The 24849-nt window shown below is 42.4% G+C and overlaps 3 protein-coding genes across 5 annotated transcripts; 1 reads left to right on the top strand and 2 right to left on the bottom strand.

The window, feature by feature from the left end:
- Positions 1-180: 180 nt before the first annotated feature.
- On the bottom strand, positions 181-6687 carry LOC110184032 (putative inorganic phosphate cotransporter). Of its 2 annotated transcripts, none has more exons than XM_020952404.2 (4): positions 6300-6687; positions 1884-2020; positions 737-1822; positions 181-668 (listed from the first exon to the last, which is right to left on the bottom strand). In XM_020952404.2, the coding sequence occupies exons 1-4, from the start codon at positions 6385-6387 to the stop codon at positions 504-506; spliced, it is 1476 nt and encodes a 491-aa protein (XP_020808063.1). In that variant the 5' UTR covers positions 6388-6687; the 3' UTR covers positions 181-503. The 2 variants fall into 2 exon arrangements, with proteins under 2 accessions (XP_020808063.1, XP_020808064.1); XM_020952405.2 differs by lacking the exon at positions 6300-6687 and adding an exon at positions 3272-3598.
- Positions 6688-12687: 6000 nt separating this feature from the next.
- Positions 12688-15588, top strand: Phb2 (prohibitin 2). Of its 2 annotated transcripts, none has more exons than XM_020952438.2 (7): positions 12688-12823; positions 12915-13059; positions 13573-13919; positions 13982-14215; positions 14375-14452; positions 14518-14617; positions 15333-15588. In XM_020952438.2, exons 2-7 carry the CDS (start codon positions 12927-12929, stop codon positions 15455-15457), a joined length of 1017 nt encoding a protein of 338 aa, XP_020808097.1. In that variant the 5' UTR covers positions 12688-12823; positions 12915-12926; the 3' UTR covers positions 15458-15588. The 2 variants fall into 2 exon arrangements, with proteins under 2 accessions (XP_020808097.1, XP_020808099.1); XM_020952440.2 differs by lacking the exon at positions 15333-15588 and adding an exon at positions 14866-15206.
- On the bottom strand, positions 15519-24220 carry LOC110184060 (kelch-like protein 17). The gene is made up of 6 exons (XM_020952437.2): positions 23991-24220; positions 19558-19766; positions 18950-19136; positions 18037-18133; positions 16545-17877; positions 15519-16488 (listed from the first exon to the last, which is right to left on the bottom strand). Exons 2-6 carry the CDS (start codon positions 19581-19583, stop codon positions 16275-16277), a joined length of 1857 nt encoding a protein of 618 aa, XP_020808096.1. The 5' UTR covers positions 19584-19766; positions 23991-24220; the 3' UTR covers positions 15519-16274.
- Between the last annotated feature and the right edge of the window lie 629 nt (positions 24221-24849).

Raw genomic sequence — 24849 nt, 5'->3', positions numbered from 1 at the left:
CCCCGAAAAGGGCGTAAATAAAATACTATTATAATCGCTCAACTGCAAATAACTTTTACTTTAATGAAAAACTACAGAATGAAAAGTCTGAATATATATTTTTCCTTGACCTTGACCTTTAAACGAGCGAACATATCCCACAGAAACTCAACCGCAGCTGTGAATCAAACTTTTCTGTGGTTTTTCTTTTCACATGTTGCTCATGCTTAATTTATTTTGTTATTTTTTTGCTTCTTTCTTTTCGATTGACCTTATCAATTAGTCGGTACTAACTAAGACTTAAGACGAGGGGGGAATGCAAATACAAGGTATTTAAATACAATTTACAAATATACAAGCGGCAGGAATGCGAGAATGCATTGCGTGCCCATTGCTACAGTTAGGGATCCTAACTTAGGATTGACAGTTTGACAGTTTCGTCTCGGATTCGGAGAACTACACAGCTGACTAGTCGGCTTCTGGGTCCACCTTCCACTAAATTCGTGGTCCTTAGTCCTTAGTCCTTAGTGCTGCGACTCCACTTGGGGGGTGGAGTTGCGACGCGGCTTCGGCGGAGGATCGTTCCAAGGCTGGACATTGGCCTTGCCAAAGATCACGTAGAGAGTGTTGCCCACCAGATAGATGCCGGAGGCAATGAAGAAGACAATGCGCCACTGCTCGGGATCGTGCTGGAAATAAAGAATAATCCAATGGTTAGATTCTGGATCCCTTGAGAGGAAGGGGCAGAAAAACGCACCTCATCTGTGACAATGAATCCCACGATCAGAGGGGCAATGATGCTCATGATGTTGGCCACTCCGTTGGTGATGCCCATCAGGATGCCGGCAAAGTTCGGCGACAGATCAATGTGGTTCATGTTGTAGCCCAGGTAGGTGGCTCCGTTCATGCCCACGGTGAAGCAGAGCAGGACCACGGCCAGCTCCGACTGGTCGGCGCCCACATAGCCCAGACACACCAGCGTGATCATGGGGATCCACAGGCCGATGGAGTTGAAGAGCTTGCGACTCGTGACCGTGGACACGCAGTTCCTGTTGTTCAGCTGGGCGGAGATGGCCGAGAAGACGAAGGACATGCAGAACATGCAGACGTACGGCAGGGAGGAGAGCAGCGCATTCGACTTGATGTCCTTGCCGAGGACGTTCTTCATGTAGCTGGGAATCTCCGTGAGCAGCGTCCAGAAGCCCCAGTTGTGGGTGGAGTGGGCCACGATGAGCACCAGGAAGGCGGGCGACGTGAAGAAGCTCAGCCAGGGCGTTGGCAACTGCTCCTTGGGCACCTCGGCGGCACTGCTCACCTCACTGGCCTGTCCCATCTCGATCAGCTTCCGCTCCTCCGCCGAGATGCTCTTGCACTCCGCCGGGGATCCAGCTCCGAAGAAGAAGTACACCACAGACCACACGCACCCAAGGCCTCCCGAGATGTAGAAGATGCTGGGCCAGCCGATGGGCGAGGCTGCTATCACTCCGCTGGTGGCCAGCATGAGGATGGTTCCAAACTGATTCCCAGCATAGGCGCAGGTACCCAGGGTGGCTCTCTCCTTCGGTGGCGCCCACTGGGAGAGGATTGTGTGCGTGGAGGGGAAGACCACTCCCTGGCACAGTCCTTCGACCACGCGCAGGGCACAGACCAGCTGCCAGCCGCCAAGACTGGCACACAGAGGCGTAAGGACATTCAGGACGGAGCAGATGCTCAGGCCGGAGAGGATCATCACCTTGCCTCCGAACTTACGGGCCAACTGACCCGCTGGCACTTGGGTGATGACATAGCCCCAGAAGAAGCTGCTCAGCAGCAGGGACTTTACCTTCTCCGACCATTGGTATTCCTGCGATGAGTAAAGGATTCAATTAAGAAGGATTCTTGGTTTCATAAAGACTTATCCTCACCGGAAAACTGGGATTCACAGAGGCCGCATCCGTCATGGCCACCACGGCCACGGACAGGTTCACTCTCAAGGCATAGGCCACCGTCAGGGCGAAGAAGAGCAGGAACACCTGAAAGTGACGCACTCCCAAGCCGGAATCTGAAATAAATTAGAAGCACATAAGGATTAGGTAATGTGGGGACTGTAATCTGCAACCCGTATTGATCTTTGGGCCAATCAATGGGCAGTCAGCCATCGATTAGCTAACGCTTATCACCAATCAACCCACTATCAGTTGTATATATAATTGTAAGCGTGCAGTCTCTGTAGATTTGTGGCTGTGTCTGTAGGTCACCTGTAGGGCAATACTACTCCCGAGATTTACCTTTCTACGCTTTTCTATTTTAGACCAAAGCAGGCCCCCAGCTATGGATTTATGACTGACAGCGTACAAGTCTGTGGCGCTTCTTGTGATAGCCGAAATTTATCATCATCCCTTATCTCTGGCAGACAGGCAAGCTGGAGATATAATTATTTTCCCTTCTATTTGCACTTTTGGGGGCAGCTTCTGGTTCCTGGATTAGGGGCTCCATGCTTTCCGTAAAAATTCCATTCATAGATATGGCGCCAAAGTGTCGTCTGTGTCTGTGACATTTAACCCCTCACTCGCCCTCATAGCCATATCTATTTCAATATCTATGTGTAGTTTGTACTAGTTTTCTGTGTTTGTTTAATCTCTGATTAAGTGACAGAGATTAAACTAGTTGGGAGTGGGCCATAAAACTATATCAGTTACAACGGATTTGCACCCGGGGCTTATGTGTCATCGTAAAGTCCTTAAACAGGCCCCCTTTTTGTAATTATTATATCATTATTACTTTCTTGTTGAGAAAAGAGGGGCTCGTCTTTTATGGATATTTGTTGTTATCAACACTGATAAGAGTTTTCAATGGAGTTTAATGGGTTCTAGGGGATATATTCTGCTTTTTTACTGGGAAAATGTTGGGGTTGAGATGAGGGCGAGATGGGAATATGTTGAGGTTTATAGAGGTTAGATTATTTTGAAAAAAAGCACTTAATTAAAATAATAATTGTTCTATTTTAGTTACATGATTTTCTCCTATTTAATATTTTGAGTTATTTTCATATCAATGGTTCATATTTTTGAGATATAATTAACAATATCTGAGATGTAAGTTCAAATATATATTCTTTTCAAATTATATTCTTTTCTTTAGTAAATATTTTGACAAATTTCCAGCTTAAGTTATCATACATTTTTCAATTTCCTAATTTGATTAACTAAATGTATTTATATCTTTTCTGTTTCACTAATTTTCACAGCTTTCATTGATATCATTTATAGAGTAATAAATAAATATATGAACTTCCTCTGTGAGAAGTACCCACCTTCATCCTCAAAACGACGATTCTTGACAGTGTTAACCATAATGGTAAGTTAACTGATTATCTCTGAATACGATTAATGTTATATTAATTGAATTTAATCACAGCTGAAAAAACACTATCGTTCGGCTTGGAGCCTGTTCACAAACTGATGGATTCTTGGCGTCGCATCCGCAGGTGCTTTACGCAAATAGCTAGAATCCGGAGGCTTGATCACCTAACCAGCATCGTGCCTGGGAAACCGTATCTCTAAATCTGTATCTGTATCTGTATCTGTACTAGTACCAGTATCTGTATCTGTATCTGTATCTGTAACTCACTGTGTGTGACGTTAGCTGTCGCCCTGTGTGTGATTTGTGGGTCGTGTAAAAGCGCGTGGCAAACGCAGCAGCGCCCACTTGCACCCTCATCCTAATCTTGACTTTGAATTTGTTCAGATACCCCCCGGGGGGAAAAGCCTTATCTGCGATTAGGTAATTTTCCGAGGCTAATTCGATGTAACCAATTCGGGGCATTAGACCGAGCGATCACTCGGTCAAGGCATGTCCTCGGGCTGGCTGCTACCATTATTATCCGGAATTTATGGCCCCTCGATTTCTGAAATAGCTTTCATCGGCAACGCGGTTAGCTTTGAACTTGAAAGCAGTTGGAAATTGGTGTCACATAGCTTTTCATTCACTGGAAAAAGCTTGGGAATCGAAAAGCTATCGAGCAAAAGCTGCAATGTTATTGTTTACTACAGTTGGACTTGGCTATAAGCACTAGAGTCTGTGTATATGTTTCTAAAGCATAAACCATAACGCTTGTCGTCTAATTACAATTGTAATTATCAGACCAACAGAATGGTAATTGAATCTCAATTCCCACGAAACAGCAATGATGAATGAATGAATAAGTAAACAAGCGAGTGAAGTCTCTTCTTGTTGACTCGTGGCGGGGGTCTTAGAGGGTATCAAATGGGTATCAACTGGGTATCAAGTGATAAGGATATGGCCAATTTGGCCAGCGGAGTTTCCCGCCTTAAGACCAACGACTTTCAAATGTCCAGGCACTTGAGGCAGCCAGATAGCCAGCGCCACTCGATGACATTTATGATAGGGCCAGCCCGGTCTAGATAGGCATTGTGATGATGGGTGGCCGTCAAGTGGTTGGGTGGAAGCCAACATCGATGTCACAACAGACTCAGAGACAAGGCCCAGTCACTCGGCCACCTTGTGCCCGCAGATTGGATGGAAGTCCGAAATGATGGGACAGATGATAAGCCAGCATTTTGGCCGACTTTTCTGAATGAAAGCACAGAGTATATGTGTTATATTTGGCATTACAGAATAAGTTTAGCACCTTAGATGCATATTTAAGTATGTAATACCTATCATAGATTTATTTACTTTATGATCTATAGTTTTTCCATAGATTTAGCTCGTATCTATTGAGATTATAACCTTCCGCTGTGATTTGTGACCCAACTGGCGATGTCAGCCTCGCATCGTGTTTTCTAACATATTTTCTATTTATTTTTCATGTCGGGCGCCGTGGCGCCTGCCTTGCCAATTTGAATATCTAGCGAAATTATTTAAATATACAATTACAAATAAACCAAAGAAACTTATTTCGAGCGCACTTTTTGTGCGTGTAATTTATGCTCTGACGGAAGACGCCGCTTCGGGTTTTGTCAAGTGCTAATGAAAATTTGCATGCCAGCCGCCAGGCGATAATTAAACGCGGCTTTAAATAAAGATTTATCAGTGATAAATATGAGTACTTGATATCAACTATATATAACCCTAAAGTCTGGATTGATTTCCCCCCCTCTCCCGCTTAGTTGCTTCTCGTTTTTGTTTGAAACTTAAGTCGAAGCAGGAACATAATAGGAAATATTCGAGATTTATGTTTTCGCCATATACGCCACCGACTCTAATTGTTCAAAGAATCGTAACTCGCTATCTAGAATCTCAAGCCGATGTTTGCTTTCGCTTTTTTGTACTTTTGCTTTTTTAGTTGCTGTGTTTTTTTAGTCGCAATAGTTGCTCATTAGCCGCCAGAACTAAACTGGATTCGCGTCAGACTGCCTGTCGAGAGCACTCTTTGTGATCTGTTTTATCATATTTATTTTGTTTGTTAGTATATATTTTCCACCCAAGCAAACAAAAGTGTGTAAATCGAATAATGAGTGTGGCAGATTTGCATACGAACTGTGGATGGATGATATATTTTCAGTTTCCTGTCTGTCTGGGCTTTGATTTTCCCATTTTCCACTGATCCGATCAGCTGATATATATAGTCTGACTAACCAATGAGTATACTCATATTGGAACAAACAAAAAAACACTTGTTGCAAACGAAAAACACAAAATTAGAACGTAAAATAAATGCAAACAAAAGTTGGAGTCACCGCCACTTAAGATTTAATCACATTTACCTGAAATTAGCAGCTTGCCAGCACTTGAACATTAATTGTTAGGGCGTAATCAAAGAGCACTTGAGGTTTTGGAAAACTTTTGCTCAATAATAAATTATGTTTGATTTTCGAGGGAACTATTGAACCATAACTTCCTTGAGATATCCTATGTTACCTTCTCCAAAGAGCTTAAATAAAATTACATTATTATTTTTCCCTTCACCTTGAAGCTGAATTTTCCTTCATTTCCTAATACTTTGCCAATTTTAAAATTAAAAAAATCCAATAATGCACAAACCCCTTTTTTCGTAAATCAAATATATATAAAAATAAAACGCTGCTCATTTTCAAACTAGTTTTATAATGTATTCATTCAATTTGAGATGCCTGAAATGAATTTAAAAGAGAATGAATTCGATTTGGAGACCCCAATTAAGATTTTTTGTTTTATAGAGAGAGCCTACAAAGGGGGTTACTCCATAATAACACATTTCTAATGCGTTTTCTAATCTACTTTCGTAATGAATTCTTGTTTTGTTTGTTTATCAGCCGCTCCACTCGACTCCACAGACAATGGTTACTTAAGGCCCGATCTATTGGGGTTATCTAACCGCCTTTGGTGCTTCCACTTACGTTGGCCCTCGGCCTCATCCGTCTTCTTGGAATTCTTGGAGTCCATGTCCATGGAGCCATTGCTACCGCCACAGCACAGAAGCTTCATGATGATGCTCGCGTTTGCACAACTAACTTTATTTAAATTTTAATTTAAATTTAATTTACTTTTACTATATAGAAATAATACTATATGTGTTTTATATTGTTCTGGCACTGCGCGTTCTTAATGCGGCGTGGTAATTGAATGGTGGTCAACGATCGAGGCAAATGTCACCATATTCACAACTGTTGCAATTGCTTTCGTTATTGCCCGATTTTGGCCGGTATATATAATATATTGACTGTATAGAGTGGTTATAGAGTAACGCTCTCGCCGCCGTTGCGTTTGGAGACCGACTGAACGTTGAGTCGGCGCGGGGACTCCATTTATACGCTGCTCGAACGCCGGATCGATCCGATCGCTCGCCCCACTCAAACACTCAAACACGCTCCGGTGCGGCTCCGAATACGTCACATTGGACGGAGCTCTCCACTCCAGAAGTCATCAGCCACCAGCAGGCACAATCCATTCCGGACACGGCTGGGAGAAATTCCCAGACCCAGACCCAGAGCCAAAGCCACAGGCCAGACCACTTGCCGGGTTCGTGGACAGCCCGTGGTGGCCGGGGTGGGCGTAGTCCCCTTCGGAGATATCCGTAAAATCGAATCTTATCAAAGTGATCTTTAGATTACCAGACTTGTCAGGGTCTTCAGTATGTAGGAATATATGGAGCACACACATGAGCGTAAGACCGTTCAAGTGGGCGGACCTCGCACCCAATCAAAGGAGGCTCATATGATGCTCTTGACATAATGATATATATTTTGTGGTATCAATCCCGAGGGCGTTTCGATTTTGATTCTAAAGCATGCACCTAGGGATGGCACTAAAGATGGTATAGAGAAATACATACTTTTCAGTGATTTATAAAAGGTTTAAGTTTGGGACTTTACGCGGTGGGGAGTTGTACTATTCCCAAGTTTACCCGTATTTTATGGATGAATAACAATCATTTGTTAGAAACAAATAATGTAAGTTTGTATATTTCAAGTCAACGTTGTTCAGCAAGTAATGACACGATTCAAAATTATCTTTAAGAATATATATTTAACAAGAAAGGAAGCTTCTTCAGCAGTTTTCAATTGTATCATTTCATCCAACTGCGATCGATCATAACTAAAGCAAAAATGTATTAATTTAAATTTGGAAAGCAGTCCTAAGCTCTTTGTAATTAAGTTAACAAATCTGCATACTCAGTTTAAAAATTTAGAAAATTAAAAATTTTATGAATTTTTGACAATTTATAAAATTTTCAAAAAATCGAACATTTTTGCATTCTTCCAAAACATACCTAAATCGATTCGGATTTTGATTCTGATCAAGAATATATATGCATTATAGGGTCGGAACTAATTCCTTCACTTAGTTTCAAGCTTCTGAATGAAATTATAATACCCTGCATTAAAATACCCTGCATAAAGTAGAGCTTTGCTTTCATTTCCGCTATCCCCACAATCCTAGAAGGTGTCAAGACGTGATACCAATGATCCCTAGGGCGATACGAAATCAGGCGAAAACCCCGTAAAAGCCACGAAATGGGCCAGTGGAAAATTTATGGCTCGTTGGGGGTCTTGACTTCTCCGAATGAATGAAACTTTTTTGGTAAACACAAACACAGAGATTGAATTATTGGCCAAGGGAAGCCCCGACTCGAAACAAAAATATATATATATTTGTATAAAAATACGTAGCTAACAAACTGGTTAAGCGATCACTTGCCGTACTCGTGGATGCCACGGAACTCGAAGCCGCAAATCTATGGCGCTTCAGAAATTCCCGATTGGAGTGCTCTTGACATTAGGGCACTTTCACTTTCACCTGGCTAATAAGAATTATTCCCAGTTACCTCACAGGTGTCTCTCTCTCTCTCACTTACTTTTCAGATAGATTTAAAATTCTTAGTTATGCATAGTTCATGCCTGGCTGCCCCAATGGAATTCGGTTCGCTCTCTGTGACTGAATTCTCGTCTCGTATTGTCTTTTTTAGACAATAACTGGAATTTCTTGCAATTACAGTGTGACAAGTAAATAAATATATATGTATATATATATCTGATCTCTATGAAGCCTAATTTATGACACCCACAAATGAAAGTTCGATCCAATTTAATGGTGCGTCAGCATGGCAAGCAGCTATGTCTTAGATACGGAGTATCTGACAGATACTTTGGGCACACGTCCGTCTCGTGGCTCCAGTGGATGTCTCCTTCCGTTGAAATCGAAATGAAAACAAACTGATTATCTTTCTCCAGACGCTAAACAATTGAAGAGTGTGCTCCAGAATCGGTGTTAACATAATTCGTATTAGTAAGATCTATTAAAAATCGGTGCCAGGCGGAAGGTGATCAGATCACTGATCTTGATCTCTAATCCAGTTGTCATGATGCCTTTATTTGATTTGTTAATATCCCATCAAATGATTTGCAATGAGGGAGCGAAAATATCTTGGAAGTTGACTGATGGTCTGGTCACGATACATCGAGGATTGTTTAACTTTTAGCAGACAACAAGAAATTAGGTATTATTTGAATCAAATGCCCTACAGTCTTTGAATGATTTTATGAGGTTTCAACTTTTAAAAAATACGTTTAAAAGTAGTCTTTTTTAATAAAGAGTTGGAGTGGAAATAAAACAAATTAAATCGTAGCTAAAATCGTACTAGAAATACGTTTTTAACTACAATACTTTTTTAGGAATACACATAATACTAGATCTCTGTTCATAATAAGAATAAACTACATTACCTTTTAAAGTAAAAAAAAAAGCATAAAACACTAATGAATCTAAAGATTTGAATACATTTTTAAGCTTTTCTAAATATCACTCCATATCATGTATTTATGTTGATACATAAATCTGTGATATAAATCTAGGGAATTAATTGTGTTATCCAAGCCGAAAGTGATTTTATGAACTGATCTCGTACTTGGCACTAAAGGTTCCCCCCCAAAAATAAACTCATCTGTTAATGGAACAATTCAGTGACTAAAATAACTCACATATTAAGTTTGCAAATCGATTATAAATATTGATCTATGTAAATGGGAAAGTTAACTGTCATGGAAGTAATAGTAATTCTTCCGTCGTCGGATGACGCGGCATTTTCCGATTTTCCAACCGAAATAAACATCTCCCCCACATCTAACAACAAATCACGCTATTCTCTCGAGCTTGTAAAATCTGTATTTTAGCGGGGTTTTTGTTTCACGTCCAAAAGGGGCGGAGAATTGGTGCAAAAATAATTGCCAGTCAAGGCAATTACACATCCTCTCTTGAATTCTATGGTGACGAGAGGGGTTTGGAAGCAATTACAATCCGTTACACATTTTATTTTTCAGTCTAAATTAATAGGTGCAAATGCATTACAGATCTCTCATGGGTTAGTCTATAGTAGGTGCATTGCTTTTATTTAAGTTTTAGCAGTTAATAGGTAAAGGTTCTGCTTCAAAACTGCACAGAAAACTAGTTTAAGTAACTAAATTATGAATGGAAATTATATTTTTAAGGAATTTCTATTGTTAATTACAGCTTCTTGAATTAAATTTTACGTTTTACTTTCACTTCTTGACGTTGACAATTTATATGCAAGTTCGAATGGCTTTTTAAAGAATTCTGTTTTATTATTTAGCTTTTACATTTTTAATGTGACAAAAAGATTATATGTAATTATAATATATGTGAAGGGAGATCAAAGTTTGTTTACCCCTGAAGTCGAATCGAAAATCTTCCATAACTTTGCCAAAAATGCAATAATTTTAAATCGGAAAGCAGTTCTACGTTAGTTTTTTAAATGTTAATTAATCTGCATCTTTAGTTTTAAATTGAAATTTTTGTCGATTTTTGACAATTTTAACGATGTAACCCCTTATAAAATTTAAAAAAAAAAATTTGCATAAATTTATGTTCTTTTTTTAATGCCTAGAAAAATACCCCTGTTGATGGTGATCACAAATATATATGATTTATTGGGTCGGAAATGACTCCTTTACTTCGTTTTTGGCTTCTGAAGGTTACAGTAGTACCCTGCAAGATTGGAATAAACTGAAAATAACAATAACAATATTCATAAATAAGAAATAAAGAATAAATAATATAAATTAAATGAAGCACTTAGTAAATTTAGTAAATCGTAGAGTTTGACGGCACCACAAGGATCATTAAAATATTTAATGGAAGCTTTTTAATTTATTTAATAAACCTTGATATCATAAAATGAAAAATCCCCTTCGTTTTATGATGAAATATAATAAAACAATCCTGTTTAGTGTTTACATTTAAAGGAGCATTAAAGTTGCCTAGATCATAAAATAATATGTAGGTGAGTAAACAAATTAGAACACTCCTTCAACAAAGTAAAAGTGAACATTTAAAGTTTATATAAAGTTTAAATAAAATATGATCCAAGTAGAATTTGGAGTATAACCCCATTAAGGATCCATAAAGAAAAGGTATTAACCGACAGCACTGTTGCACAGCCGCCGTAGAAGTGCGATTCTGAAGCTCTTAATATGCAAAACGTGCGATTCTGTTTGAACTTGGCCACAGACAAGTTGGCGTTGGCCCGGCACCGGCTGAGTCAAGTTGAGTTCCTCAATACTTTAGTGCTCGGTGTGTTTACACCCCCTCCTCGCGGTGTCACATGGAAATTCAAGTTCAAGTGTCTGCCGCTCAATGGAAATCGATCGAACTCCCGCTAAATTGGCAAGCTTCATGGCTTAGCCCCGCCAGTAACTAAGCTTAAACGTTAAGTACAGTGAACAGTGATTAGTGAACAGGGTACAGTGCATACACACACACTCAGTTTTTGGCATTTTGTGCGGGCCGTTGCGCATGTTAATTGCCACCTGATAGCCGATTTTGGGCCACGTTAAACGCGCACCAGTTGACATTGATTGGGTACTTCCACCTCCACACATCCACAAATCCATTAAGTAAGTAATTCCCTCTGTAGATTCCACAGAGTCCAGAGTCTAGAACTATTGGTATTCCGATAGTGATCGGTTGCGGTTTTTCAACCAAACTCATTATACATATAGTGCAGGGGGAGAAATATTGCCAACAGACTTCGTATTGAGGATTATTTAAAAACTTATTTAGTAATATTTATGCAGTTAAAGGTGCTTCTTAAGCATTGGGTGATTTCCAATGATTCCCAATTAATACAAATCTTTATTGCTGCTTTCAAAACACCTCAGACGTTCTCCCAGTGTAGAAGCTTTATATGCAAAGTTCCAGGGGAATTTCTGGCGTAAGGTAACGTCACTGTCATATACTTTTACCACCTTGTTGTTACAAGAAATTGATTGATCCGATATTCGATTCAATTGATCCTACGTTGTTTTAGGCCCGTTGGCACCTTGTCGACGTCAGAGCCTGGAGAAGATTTCACAGCCAATATGGGGCACTCACTCGCTCGGAACTCGTTAACATCTCAACGCGATGTGAGGTGGCAGCTACGTAAGCAGGCAATCCTCAATTCGGCTTTTAGCGCAGCTAATTCGAGGAATTTTCCGCGCTAACGCCACTTGACAAAGCAAAGTCGTCGTCTTTCACATCCCTTATCTAATCGAAGCGCCCCCAAATTAATTACAAATCCATCAGGTGCCGATTTGGGCGACAAGCGCCATAAACACCGCCCAGTCATAAGCTCTAATCGGCCACTTCCGTAGTATCATAGACCTGAGGAGGAGGCGGAGGAGGAGGCTAAGCAATAAATACAAAATATAATCCCAAAATCAGATTGTCAAAACATAGAGACCCTCTGACGGCGTTGATAGGGTCATTTCACCTTGCGTAAATAACAAATCTCCGGCAGATTTAAATTCCTTTCCGCTCCAGCACATTGGAGTTATGCCCTGCGAATTGCAAGTGTCACAGAAAAAAATACATAGACTTTCTAATTATTAATGCTGGATAGAAAAACCCCCCAGACAGCACTTTTGTTTGTTCATTTTTAGTTCGTTGTCACGAATAGTAATTGCAGAATAAATTGTTTCATAATTTAAAATTGGAATTTCGCTGGCCTAATTGATACATTCCATGCATTCCTAAGCGTCATTAACTGTAGTTAACTATACTAATTCAAATTAAAGCTTAAACGTAGAAGTATATTGTACTTAAAAGAGAAAGAAGGCTTTACTTCCTAAATATTTATATTTTTGTTTTTTGTATACAATTATTTTGGTTTAATAATAATTGTCTTCCAAAATTTCTCATTTATAAGTTTAACAACTTTTAAAATTGGTAAGAAATTCAAAAGTGTGCGCACAACGACGACGTAATCGATAACACTTCACATAAATTGTAGGTATGGCAACGCCATTCAAAATCAAAGTGTGACCCGCTACTTTCGATTAATAAATATCGATGTATCGCCATCGAACATTATTATCGGTGTTATCACAGCTCTAATCAGAACGTGCCGTTTCCCAATTTTTAACAAGTAAAAATCATTATTATTAAAAATTATAGGCAGTGTCCCTTGTTTTACCCATTTGACAATTTATATAATTACGTTAAATTACTCGCTCTAGAACACAAACCAAATGGCGCAAAGCAAGCTGAACGATCTCGCTGGCAAGCTGGGCAAAGGTGGACCGCCGGGACTGGGAATCGGACTGAAGGTCCTGGCCGCCGTTGGAGCTGCTGCCTATGGTGTTAGCCAGTCCCTTTACACAGGTAAGAATATATCAGAGTGCTATATATCCCTCGATTTCTCAGAGAATAACTAGAAACATGGAAACTGTAGCGGCATGTTCACATAACCTCAAATGGTTGCGGGGTTTCATATGAAAGTGTGTGTGTGTATTGCCGGATTTCATAACTAACACCTTAGTTTACACCAGGTTTTAGTGGAATTAACATTTAAACTCTGGAACATGAGCTAATTTAGTTTACCTCTCTCAGGGACTCTTTATTTTATTCAGGAATTCTGTGTTTATTAACTAATTTTATCTATTGATGGTTGCATAACAACAAACTCCATTTACGCCGGATGAATCTCTTGTCAGGGTGGGTCCAAGTCAAGGAAAAACCTAATTATCTTTGAAATTATTAAGTTTTTTAATGATTACATTATGTCAAAATGTTTTATTTTTATTTAAAAGCTGTTTAAAATCATCAAGAACCCAAATATAAATTAAATACTAAGCTTTTAGTATCATTTAATTGAAACTTATTTATTATTAACAGTTGATGGCGGTCACCGTGCCATTATCTTCAGCCGCCTGGGCGGCATCCAGAACGACATTTACTCTGAAGGCCTCCATGTGCGCATTCCCTGGTTCCAGTATCCCATCATCTATGACATTCGGTCGCGTCCCCGCAAGATTTCCTCGCCCACCGGCTCCAAGGATCTGCAAATGATCAACATTTCCCTGCGTGTGCTCTCGCGTCCGGATTCGTTGAACCTGCCCTTCCTGCACAAGCAGCTGGGCGTGGACTATGACGAGAAGGTGCTGCCCTCCATTTGCAACGAAGTGCTCAAGAGTGTGATTGCCAAGTTCAATGCCTCGCAGCTGATTACCCAGCGACAGCAGGTGTGTTTACTTTGGAGAACATTCGAAAAACATAATTTGAATCACATTTGTATCCCTGAAAGGTGTCTCTGCTGATCCGCAAGGAGTTGGTGGAGCGCGCCCGCGATTTCAACATTATTTTGGATGATGTGTCCCTCACCGAGCTGAGCTTTGGCAAGGAATACACGGCCGCCATTGAGGCCAAACAGGTGGCCCAGCAGGAGGCCCAACGTGCCGTGTTCTTCGTAGAACGCGCCAAGCAGGAGAAGCAGCAGAAGATTGTGCAGGCCGAGGGAGAAGCTGAAGCCGCAAAAATGATATCCTTTTACAAAAAACTCAAACTAGAAATATTTTTCAAGTGCTTAGAGAAGCCGGTAATCGGTATAAACTGTTGATTACCAGCTTCTTTTCAGCTTGAGAGGGAAATGCTAACTTTAATTGCCACCCAAATGGTTCTCCTTAACTGATATGTTCACTTAGGTCTGGCCGTGAAGCAGAACCCAGCCTACCTCAAGCTGCGCAAGCTGCGTGCCGCTCAAAGCATTGCCAGAACGGTAAGAAGCTTACTTATTCTTTAATAATCCTACCCAGAAATAATAAAATTCCATTCCCCTTGCAGATTGCCAGCTCACAGAACAAGGTCTACCTGTCGGCGGATAGCTTGATGTTGAACATCCAGGACTCTGGCTTCGATGACATGACCGAGAAGGTTTACAAAAGTAAATAGCTCTCTTTTTGATCCATCAAACCAAGCAAAAGAGTTTACTTTTTAAGTTGAAACAAATAATACACAAAAAACACTTGTGCTTTTGGTTCCAAACATACAATTGGCCCAAAACCTTAGACCTTAGACTTAATAACTGAGTTACTTCTAACGCGTTCTCCGTACTCCCTCTCTATCTTTTTGCTACCAAATTATTTGGTGGGTTCTCTGTTAACGTTTCTCCATATATTCCCGCATTCGCAGTAGCCGAAGACATGGACTAGGAGGATCCACATTCGTTGTTAATTAATTTGTAACTTGAAATCCTTTGAGCTAGAGCCTAAGCACCGTTTAGTTGTAACCACTTGAAAGCGGCGCTTCGCGTCGGCTTATCCCAGTGTCCCTGGTGCCCTGAGACAGCTTCATCCCACATCCGATCTCCGGGCATCAATGGCACGCCCAGCGTTCGTTGCGTTGTGAACCGATGAGTCGACGCGGGCAGGCTGCCTCCGCAAACCAGCATTTAACCTGTCCCCATCATTTACTTCATCGGGAGAGAGTGGCGTGAGACGGAAACTGATAATAAATGCGTACTGAGAACTGTCCATCGATCGTCGTTGTGTGTCCCTCTCGGTTGAATGTGGGTTTTCTAGCTCATCGTGAAGCAACGAAGCGCCAGCGACTCGCCCCCTTCACTAATCCCATATATATTCACCCCCAATCTCTTACAGTTGGCACCGGGCTGCCGAAGAACTGGCTGGATGCGAAGAAAATGGCATCGAAGGTGGCCCAGTCGGACGAGAAGAGCGACAATGTGGGCAATGTGGCCAATAACCTGGCCAAGAAGATGCTGTGACGTGCCCATCCGCCGGCTCACCCAAGGACCTAGTACAAAGAGGAGGAGGACGTGGGACTGCTACGAAACACTTACTTATCGTTTTAATAATTGCGTGTACAAAATACATAAGAATAGTACATAAGAGTGTATATAGTATGTATAATTCGAGTGTATATAGAGGTTTATTTATGTAAATTGTAGGCAGATTAGGTTCGGTTACTTCTCCTTCTCCCTCCTCTCCCAGGAGGCATTCCCATGTCGTGTGTGTACGAGGTGTGGCGTGAGAGAGCGCGAGATCTTGACTAGAGACATGAGTGTGTGCTTCCTCCGCGTCGTATAACTATATTAATGTTCCTATATCTATTCCATAACGAACTCGAACAATCAAATTCCTGCATTAGGCGCGTGGGGTTAGCGTTTTGTATTTTTAAGTGTTATTTTGTAAGGTTGCTTAGAAGCGACGCGACATGGACCAGGATCAGGCCGTCGCCGGTGGCTTAACTCCTGCTCCTCCTCCGCCAGCGGATGCTCCACTGCTGCTGCCGCTCTCGCTGCCACTGCTGCTGGCGTTGCTATTGGCCCTGCGACTCTCCGCCAAGCCTGGCGTGTCCCGACGATGACGACGCAACGTGGAGCTGGCCGACGGAGCCGAGCTGCTCAGCGCAATGTTGGCCGTGAAGGCCGCTGCCTCCGCTCGACTGGGCACCGTCAGGGTCCCGCCCACACCTGCCGAAGGCGGCAGCACTACTGCTCCAGCTCCTGGCCCTGCTCCCGAACCATTGCTAGCGCCGCTCGCTGCAGCTGCGGCGAAGGACTCGGTTATGCTGGCCAAGGGTCATAAGTTCGTCGTCTGGACCAGTCCGCGCTCGAGGTGGAAGCACTCCAGCACTGCCGCTCCCACGGAGCTGCGACGCGCCACCATGGCATTAACGACGCTCCATTTGTTCAGACGCGGATCGTAGCGCTCCACGGAGTTGAGCGAGGAGCTGCCATCGTTCCCTCCCAGAGCGTACAGGGCTCCCTCCACCTCGACCACTTCGTGGGTGGATCTGGAAGAGAAATCAAGGTATGAACAAATATCTTGCAGCTTTAACTGAAAACCCACCTCCTTGAGTGCATGGCCGTGATAGGTTCCCAGCTGTTCCGGCGCAGGTTGAACCTCTCTCCGCTGGACATGCACATGGTGCCATCATTCCCACCGATACAGTACAGATGCCCATCCGTGGAGGCCACCCCGCAGCTGCTCCTCCTGGCCGACATACTGGGCACCGGTTGCCAGCGACCCACTCGCGGATCGAAGCGCTCCACGCTCGACTGATAGTTGGTGGAATCGAAGCCGCCCAGGCTGTAGATGCAGTTCTCCAGCACGGCCAGGCGGCAGTATCTGCGCCGCGTACTCATCGCCGGGCAGGAGCTCCAGATGCCAGTAAGCGGATCATAGCGCTCCATGCTGCTCAGGCAGGAGGCGCCGTCGTAGCCGCCGCACACATAGATCAAGGCATCGTAGGAGCAGATGCCCAGGCAGCTCCGCTTGGTGCCCATCGGGGTGATGTTGCTCCACTTGTTCGTCAGCGGATTGTAGCTCTCCGCCGTGGCCAGATCGCTGACTCCATCGTAGCCTCCCACGACGTAGAGCTGCTTGTGCAAGGCCGTGACTCCGGATCGAGAGCGCCGCCACAGCATGGGAGCCACGGGGCTCCAGCAGTTGGTGCGCGGATTGTACACCTCGCACTCGTTGTGGATGGCAAAGAGGCTGCCTCCGCCCACGGCGAACACATATGGCTTCATGCCCTCGGGACGACGCTCCTGCGTCCGCTGGCTGCCCATCAGGCTGCGCTGCTCCGGCAGCAGGTGGTACTTCATCGCCTCCAGCAGAAGCTCCTTGCACTCGGAGTCGTCCCGCATCAGGGTCTCCGTCTCCACGCAGCTCATGAGGAAGTCTCGACTCACCAGCGGGAGCCTCACACTGGACATCAGCTCGGCAATGTGGAGCCTCCGCGAGGGCAGATCATGCTTCACCCAGTTGATGACAGCCCCAAAGACCCGCTCCTCCGAGCTAATGTTCAGCTGGCTGTTGGAGATGAGCTCGCGGACCTCCTCGAAGGGCAGCAGGAGGAACTCCTCGGTGCCCACCACCTGCTGGAAGTTCTGCAGCGCGTACTTGTGGCTCCGCGTGTGCAGCTCCTTGCAAGAGTGCGCGTCAGCGAAGCTCCGGATGCCCAGGCAGTTGGAGGGATGCAGCTGACGGAGCAGGAACTTGCAGCAGGCATCCCGCACCGAGTGCATCTGGAGCAGGCCGGAGGCGGGCAGCAGCACCTGGACATTCTGCTCCGTGATGGTGATCTCCCCGGTGTATGTGTAATCGATCAGCTGCCTCAGAGCCGAGCTATCCACGTCATGCAGTCGCACCAATCCCTGCGTTCGCTCCAGCATGTCGTCTAATGGAACGGATGGGTGAGTTTTGGATTAGTTTGCTATATGGTTTAGGATGGATTTAGTTACGGAAATTGATCCCAAATCAATGATTAAACCCCTCTCTGAGTTATGGAAATGTATATCTAAAAGTAAGCTCTTTAGTTTATCTTAATCCCACTCACCATTGAACATTGCATAGAAATAGGGCGACACGGAGGCCAGGACCACACGATGGGCGTTGATGGTGTCGCCTCCCACCTCCAGGCGAACATCGCAGAGCTGGGGGGAAAGAGCAGGGAAAAGCTGTTGAGACAGAGTGTTCCGGAGTTGGGGTCCCTTTACAAATCCGATTAATGCCTGGCTACGTGCTCAATTTGCACCACTACACCCTGAGAATCCTTACAAGGGAGTAGTCCTTGTCCCTTCCATCAATAACTCTTGGCAGGCAGCCAGTTTATTGACCTCCTCAAAAGGAGAGTATTTTTTTAATAGCAAAGTGTCGCTTACATCATGGCTCTGGTTCTGGTTAAGGCCAAGTCATCCGTCTAACCGATGATATAAATTTCACCCGCTGGGCGTCTAAAGCGGCAATTTGCTCTAATAGCCAGTCCGTCGCCTTCTCACCCAGCTGAACTCTTGCGAGGAGGGGTCCGTACTGGGGAGCAGCAATTAATGTTTGCCGCCTGCCCAAAAAATACAAATAAAATACAAAAAACCGAGAAACGAGCGAAAGAAATTATGTATGCGCCATGTGGACCTGCGACGACCTCAATCACGCGCCCATTCTAATAAATAAATACTTTTAATTATGTTCACGCCTAATGCAATTAGTGTGAAAATATATATCAAGATAAGGCAATTGAGCAAAAGATGGTACGAAGTAGGTTTCATTTTGTGACTACCATGAAATGGCTTTGCCCCTGACTATAAGTTGATTAATTGGGCCTTAACTTGGTGAGATGTGAAAGATAAATTAAGAATTTAATTTAACACAACTTCTAAGGTGTCTTCTTTCTGGACTATCCTCCAGTCTCTCCCAGAAGTGTATTTACGAAAAGTATTAAGTGAACCCCACAGAGATTCCTCCCATCTCACCTGGGCATTGTTCCTCATCTGGTTAATGGCTGCAAAGGAGGCAATGCAGTGGCCTGGATTCTGATGGTGGGCCTGGGGCAGGACCTCCTCGTTGGGTCCCGGTGGGCTCAGATCGCTGGGCGTCTGTGTCGAGTTGTTGCTGGTGGTGGTGACATCCTCATTGTTGCCACTCGCCTCGCCACCAGAGCTGCAACGAGAATTTGGTGAGTTCGTGTGAGAAATCCAAAGCCCAAAGCCGACATGGAATCAAGTTTTGTAAACATAATGGTAATGGCGGCGCGACAACGTGTCGGCAAAAACAGAGACAGGAAACAGGAATCCAGGGGGTTGTTTATGCTGCCTGTTCATGTTTATGTTTTTATGTTGGGGGAATTTTCCCTCTGTCTGTTTTCTTTTTTGGGGGTTGAATGGTGGAGCGGCGGACATGGAGCATCAAGTCGCCACTCAAGTAAAGCTTTGTGCACTGAGAGAACTTGGTTTTGCAGTTCCTGATTTTATATAAATCATAAAAACACTTATTTTGAGTTTGATCATTGATCGTTCAAGGCAGAGCATAAAGCCTTTTCATTACGAATTTATTTGAATTAAATTTTGTTCTCTGTACTCACTGATTGGATTTCACGGGCAGAAACATTCCGACTGTGTTTATGTTTATAATGAGGGTTTATTTGTGGCTCTCTTATCGCAATGCTTCAGCCTGGCTGCTCCTAAAACATTTCCTGTGGCTTTTGGTCCTTGGTTGATGCTTGATGTTTGACGTTGATGTCTTCAGTTCGGTTCAGTCTTTTCATTGGCAGTTCCAGGGCTCCAACTTCGGCTGGAATGAGAGCCAAAAATCAATACCTGGGACAATTGTTGTGGTCGCCACCCGCCAAGCGGGGAATATCCTCGAATTTAGGTCACAAGGATATATGTACATATATCCCTGACGGGTTCGTTTGACATGATATCATTCCGGCTTCTCTTCTCTTTTTTTTGTTTGTATTTTTTTTGGCATGTCAAAGTGAAGGAAGCATCTGAATGAAACTAAAAACTGGGTTAAGTGCCTCCTCCTCGTCCTCCTCCTTGAGAGCCCAAGCCATTGTTCTGGCCACATCCAAGCATTGTTGATGTCAGGATGCGGAGTGGCTGAGGACTTGAAGGACCCCAGGAAATGGGGCAGGATGTGGCCCCACCAAATTGCTTGTCGCATGCAACTTGCGCATTTTGCCAACGATTTGGCTAAGCTGACAAACAAGCTAAGCTAAACAGTTAACAAGTAGGAAAGTTCCAAGGAAGAGTGCTTGTTGGGTAACACTGCCAACTTATCCTATAATTTATAAAGTAATAGGTATTGAATATATGCAGTAGCAATCATGGGATTGATGCAAGGATTATATATGACCAAAAAGATATAAACATTAAAATATGTTAAAATATGATGTTTGACTATTTTTCCACATTAATTATACGTATTTTAAAGATCATCACCATTGATTTCACAAGAACCTTGAAACGCAATGAAGGAGTTGATTCCGACCCTATAAAGTATATATATTCTTGATCACCATCAAAAACTGAATCGATCTAGCCATGACTGGCAAAAAAATACATTTTATTATTTTTTGAAAATTTTATAAGGGGTTACATCGTTAAAACTTGGAAAACTTTATTAAAATTCCAATTTTATTAACCTTTAAAATTAAGTATGCAGATTTGTTAACCTAGTAAAAACTAGCATAGGGCATTTGGAATTAAAATTGATCCATTTTTAGCCTTGTTATAATATTTTAAAAACTGCGATTTTTCACTAAAAATTATCATATAAAAATATTAATCTATAGATCCTATGAAGCACATATTTTATGTGTTCTTGAATATAATTGGTGAAGGAATCATTTCCGAAAACTGTATATATTCTTGATCAGCATCAACAGGCGAATCTTTCTAGACATCTTTTGGAGTAGGAAATTTTTTTAAAATTTTTCAACATCTTTATAAGGGGTTACATAGTTAAAATGTTCAAAAATAGCAAAAAAAATGCAAATTTTAAACATTTTTTAACTCACTACGCAGATTTGTTAAGCTTAAAAAGACTAGCTCAGAATTGCTTTCCGATTTGAAATTAAAGCATTTTTGGCTTAGTTACGATATAATTGCAAACTGCAAGGGAATGCAAATTTCCATCTTGTATTTTGAATAAGAAATCGTATTTTGAGGATCAACTGCCTTTTAAAATATTCTTGACAATTTATGTGGCTCTTTATTAGTTCATAAATAAAACCAAATCGATTGTTGAATATATAATTAGTATTATTTTTTCAGACTAAAGACAAGCTTTCATCATTGGAAAGTTCTCTCTCTCTCGCTCATACTTTGGGGTCAATAAAACGCGTCTCTGACAGCACATGTTTTTAAATTTAACGTCACGAATTTATAGCTGCATTAACAGAAACACGGCAGCAACAAAAATATAATAAAAAAAAAGACGGCAAGCGCTTAAAACATACAAAAATTTCACTTTGCGCACAACGCACACGAATTAACGACAATTTCGGTTTGTGTTTTTAGTTTTCCATTTCTTTTTTTTATATTTTCTGTTTTGTTTTGTTAGTCAGCCAACCAACTAGTGTTAGCCAGTGTGCCATGCTTGAGGGCGCAATTGTGCTGGAGGGCAATGTCCGCCGCGGGCTGTCACCCACCCCTGGAAAAGCCTACCCTTCCCCCTCGCACCCCGTGGCAGAAGAAGCCCCATTAGGCTAAATGTTTACTGCCCTGCCAAATCAAAAGCAGGCCAACAAGCCATCGTGGGACAGCCCTCGATTTGCCCGATGCATTCGCAGTTTCCCCTATTTGCTGCGGGGTCAGCAGTCGTCACACAGGGCGTATGAGTAATTAAAGGCAACCGACCAGGGTCAGAGTAGAATAATGCGTTGTGGTTGACTTCCAGAAACTAACACTTTGTACAGCTAACGGGTTTTTTTTGTTGTTTGTGGTGCGGCAACAACAATTAAATTATGCTAATAGTGAACTTAATTCGCCTTTTAGTTGAGCACAGAGAGAGAAAATGGGGTTGAATTACGAAGAGAGTTGCAAAATAATGTATTCTTACCAGTTTAGAATGTTTTACTTAAATAATTATAATAATTTCTTGGAGAAGGTAAGAAGCTTCTTGAAATCAAGAATTTTTCTACACAAAAATATAGATAAGATATGCAAATTTCTAGGCGTGCAGTTAAAAGGGCAAACAAGAACCATGTTTAGCTTACACGCAAAGCCGCAACATGCAGAGAGGGGGGCGCAGGAGGTGGATTCACAGGAAACGGAAGTGGGCAAGGTGGAGCAGGAAGTGGGCTTCAGCAAAAGGTGTAACTCTCACGATGACCTTCAGGTGTGAGTGGGAAGCACTGACTCAACCATCCACTCAAAGGGGTGGCGGAGGTGACTAAATATAAAACAAACTCTACTAAAAATATGATTATCAGAGAGAGAGAGCGGAGAGCGGAGAGCTGGTCCCTAGCAACATCTGCTCGTGGCGACTGTTTGGGTGTGAAATTCAAATTAACAAGCCAGCCGAAATACGAACAAAAATTAAAGTTTGCTCCGCACGTACATATGTATGTAGAGGAGCCCCCTCAAAAGTCTCATTCAGTAATATTTAATGCTTTTTGGCGACAGAGCAGAACAGAGTGGAGAAAACAAAAAACAAATAAAGCAAAAGCAGAAACAGAAACAGAAATTGTGCAAACATTGTGGACCGGTTGTAGTTTTTTATTTCGGCCAGAAAGAACACAATCGCTGAGCCACCTCCTTGGCCTGCTCCACGTGACTGGGCCCAGTTGAAATCACAAACTAACAATGCAAAAAGCATAGAGAACCTATAGATATTCTATATGTATATATGCTGCTGCACGCTCCATTGATGATTAACCCACTGTTGCTGCAATTGCAATATAATATCTGCGTCCCTCCAAGGTTAACTGCTTCGGCAATTCAGCGGAAATCAACCGTCAGACTCCGAGTTAGTTACAGTGAATAAGATGCAAATTATGGAGCGGGATCAGAGGGGTAATTTTGCTAACTGATGAAGCCGAACTTAGGTAGCTGGCATTTGATTTGTTTCCCAGAATTTTAGGTGACACACAATATTATGATTGGGTCCCACAAACCAAGGTTTTTCAATGTTTTGTACAAGTTTTTAAGCCAAGATAATATTTAATAATAAAAGAATATGAACTATAAAATTAGTAAAACAATTAATATTTAATAAAGCTACCTACTAAGGTTTCTTACTATAAAAATAAAGCTCACTTTGCTTGTTCAAACTTTATTTCCAATTTGTTCAAAGGGTACCCAAACATACAATACATTTATTTATAATTATTTTCAAAAATGTAAAAGAAAAAGTAGTAACCGAATGCACGTGTTCCTCTCCAGAATTCATTAAACTCCCCCGCATAATATTTCCACACTTGTTTAGCACATATTTTGTAGGCTTTTAGCCCCTCCAATGAAGGAGAATAAAAGAGCAAGAGACTCTCGAAGACGCCCGCGCCCCAAAACCGAAAAAATCAAGTGCCAGTGCGTGCTTGGCAAAGAGATTCCCGGTGCCAAATTTGGGATGAGGGTTACATCTGGATGTGGGCCAAGTAAACAAATGGAACGAGGGACGACGACGGCAAACAACAGAAGTTGGCAATGGCCACTTATTATTAAGTATACGCCGCGTGAACCAACAGATTGACAGTGTATTGGGTAATCCATGTCCATGTGAGTTCATTTTGGGAACGAGGGTTAAGGGCTGATGGTATGGGCGAAAGCGAGTGTTGCCGGCATTTTTGGGTTCTTTTTGGACGACGGGTCGTCAACCTGCTGGCAGCACAGCGCGGGAAATGTGAAAACAGCCGTTTTTCCCCCAAACGCGCAGGCGCACTGATGCGCGAGTACGAGTACTCCCAGGGGATGGTCGAAAAAGGGAGTTAGCAGGATGCAACGGCATGTGCAGAGGCTACTCCTGCCCCTGCTCCTGCTCCCAAAAAAAGAAAACCTTGAGGCGCCGCACCTTTAACTCAAAAATGTTACGGCTTTATGCTCCTCCTCCGTTGGTCTTTAATTCCTTTTAATTGCACTTGACTTCCTTGGTGGCTCTCGGGCGAGTCCTGTCCATTGAGGAGTTCACTTTTCGCTACGAATTTCAACTGCTGTGAAGCCAATTCCTTGCTCGCAACTACCACTCAAGAGCTGCTGCGCTAACGACAACTTCGCGGCACGAAAGCTTAAGAGCGACTGAGCGAGAGTCCGTCTGGTGTGGCCCCAAGAACCCAAAGCTCGGCGTGGAGCGGAACGCTTGGATAACGGAACACTACGGAATAGCTAACGGGCTGGAGCGACTTTTTGGTGCCCTCCTTAGATGGAGCAGAATGTTATTATTATTTGCTTTTCATCTGAGTTGCTCGGCCTTCTGTACCTGTGCAACCCCTACATATATATTGCTAGCACTTATCCACAACTGTGAGTCTTAGTGTTGCTGATAACATTTTCCCATTTTACCAAATATCATAACATAGGTTAATAAAAATTTAAAATTATTTATTGCATTATATTTGTTTTATATGACAATTTATTCAACAAATCAAAGATTAAAAAACTCATAATTAAGCCAAAAAAGCATTGAATTTAATTTGGAAAGCAGCCTTGTGTTAGTTTTTATAAGAGTAATAAATCTGCATACCCAAAATAAAATGTAAAAAAAATCAATTTTTTTAATTTTCTTTTCTGGCAATAAACACCTTAAAAATGTTGAAAAAATTGTCAAAAATGTATGTACTTTTTAATGCCTAGAAAGATTCGCCTGTTGATGCTGATCAAGAATATATATGGTTTATGGGGTCGGAAATGACTACTTCACTTTCTTTTAAGCT

The sequence above is a fragment of the Drosophila serrata genome, unplaced genomic scaffold (genome assembly GCF_035046125.1).
Source record: "Drosophila serrata isolate PLE 108 unplaced genomic scaffold, ASM3504612v1 contig_334, whole genome shotgun sequence".
Classification (NCBI taxonomy): domain Eukaryota; kingdom Metazoa; phylum Arthropoda; class Insecta; order Diptera; family Drosophilidae; genus Drosophila; species Drosophila serrata.
This window is presented reverse-complemented; position numbering and strand designations above follow the sequence as displayed.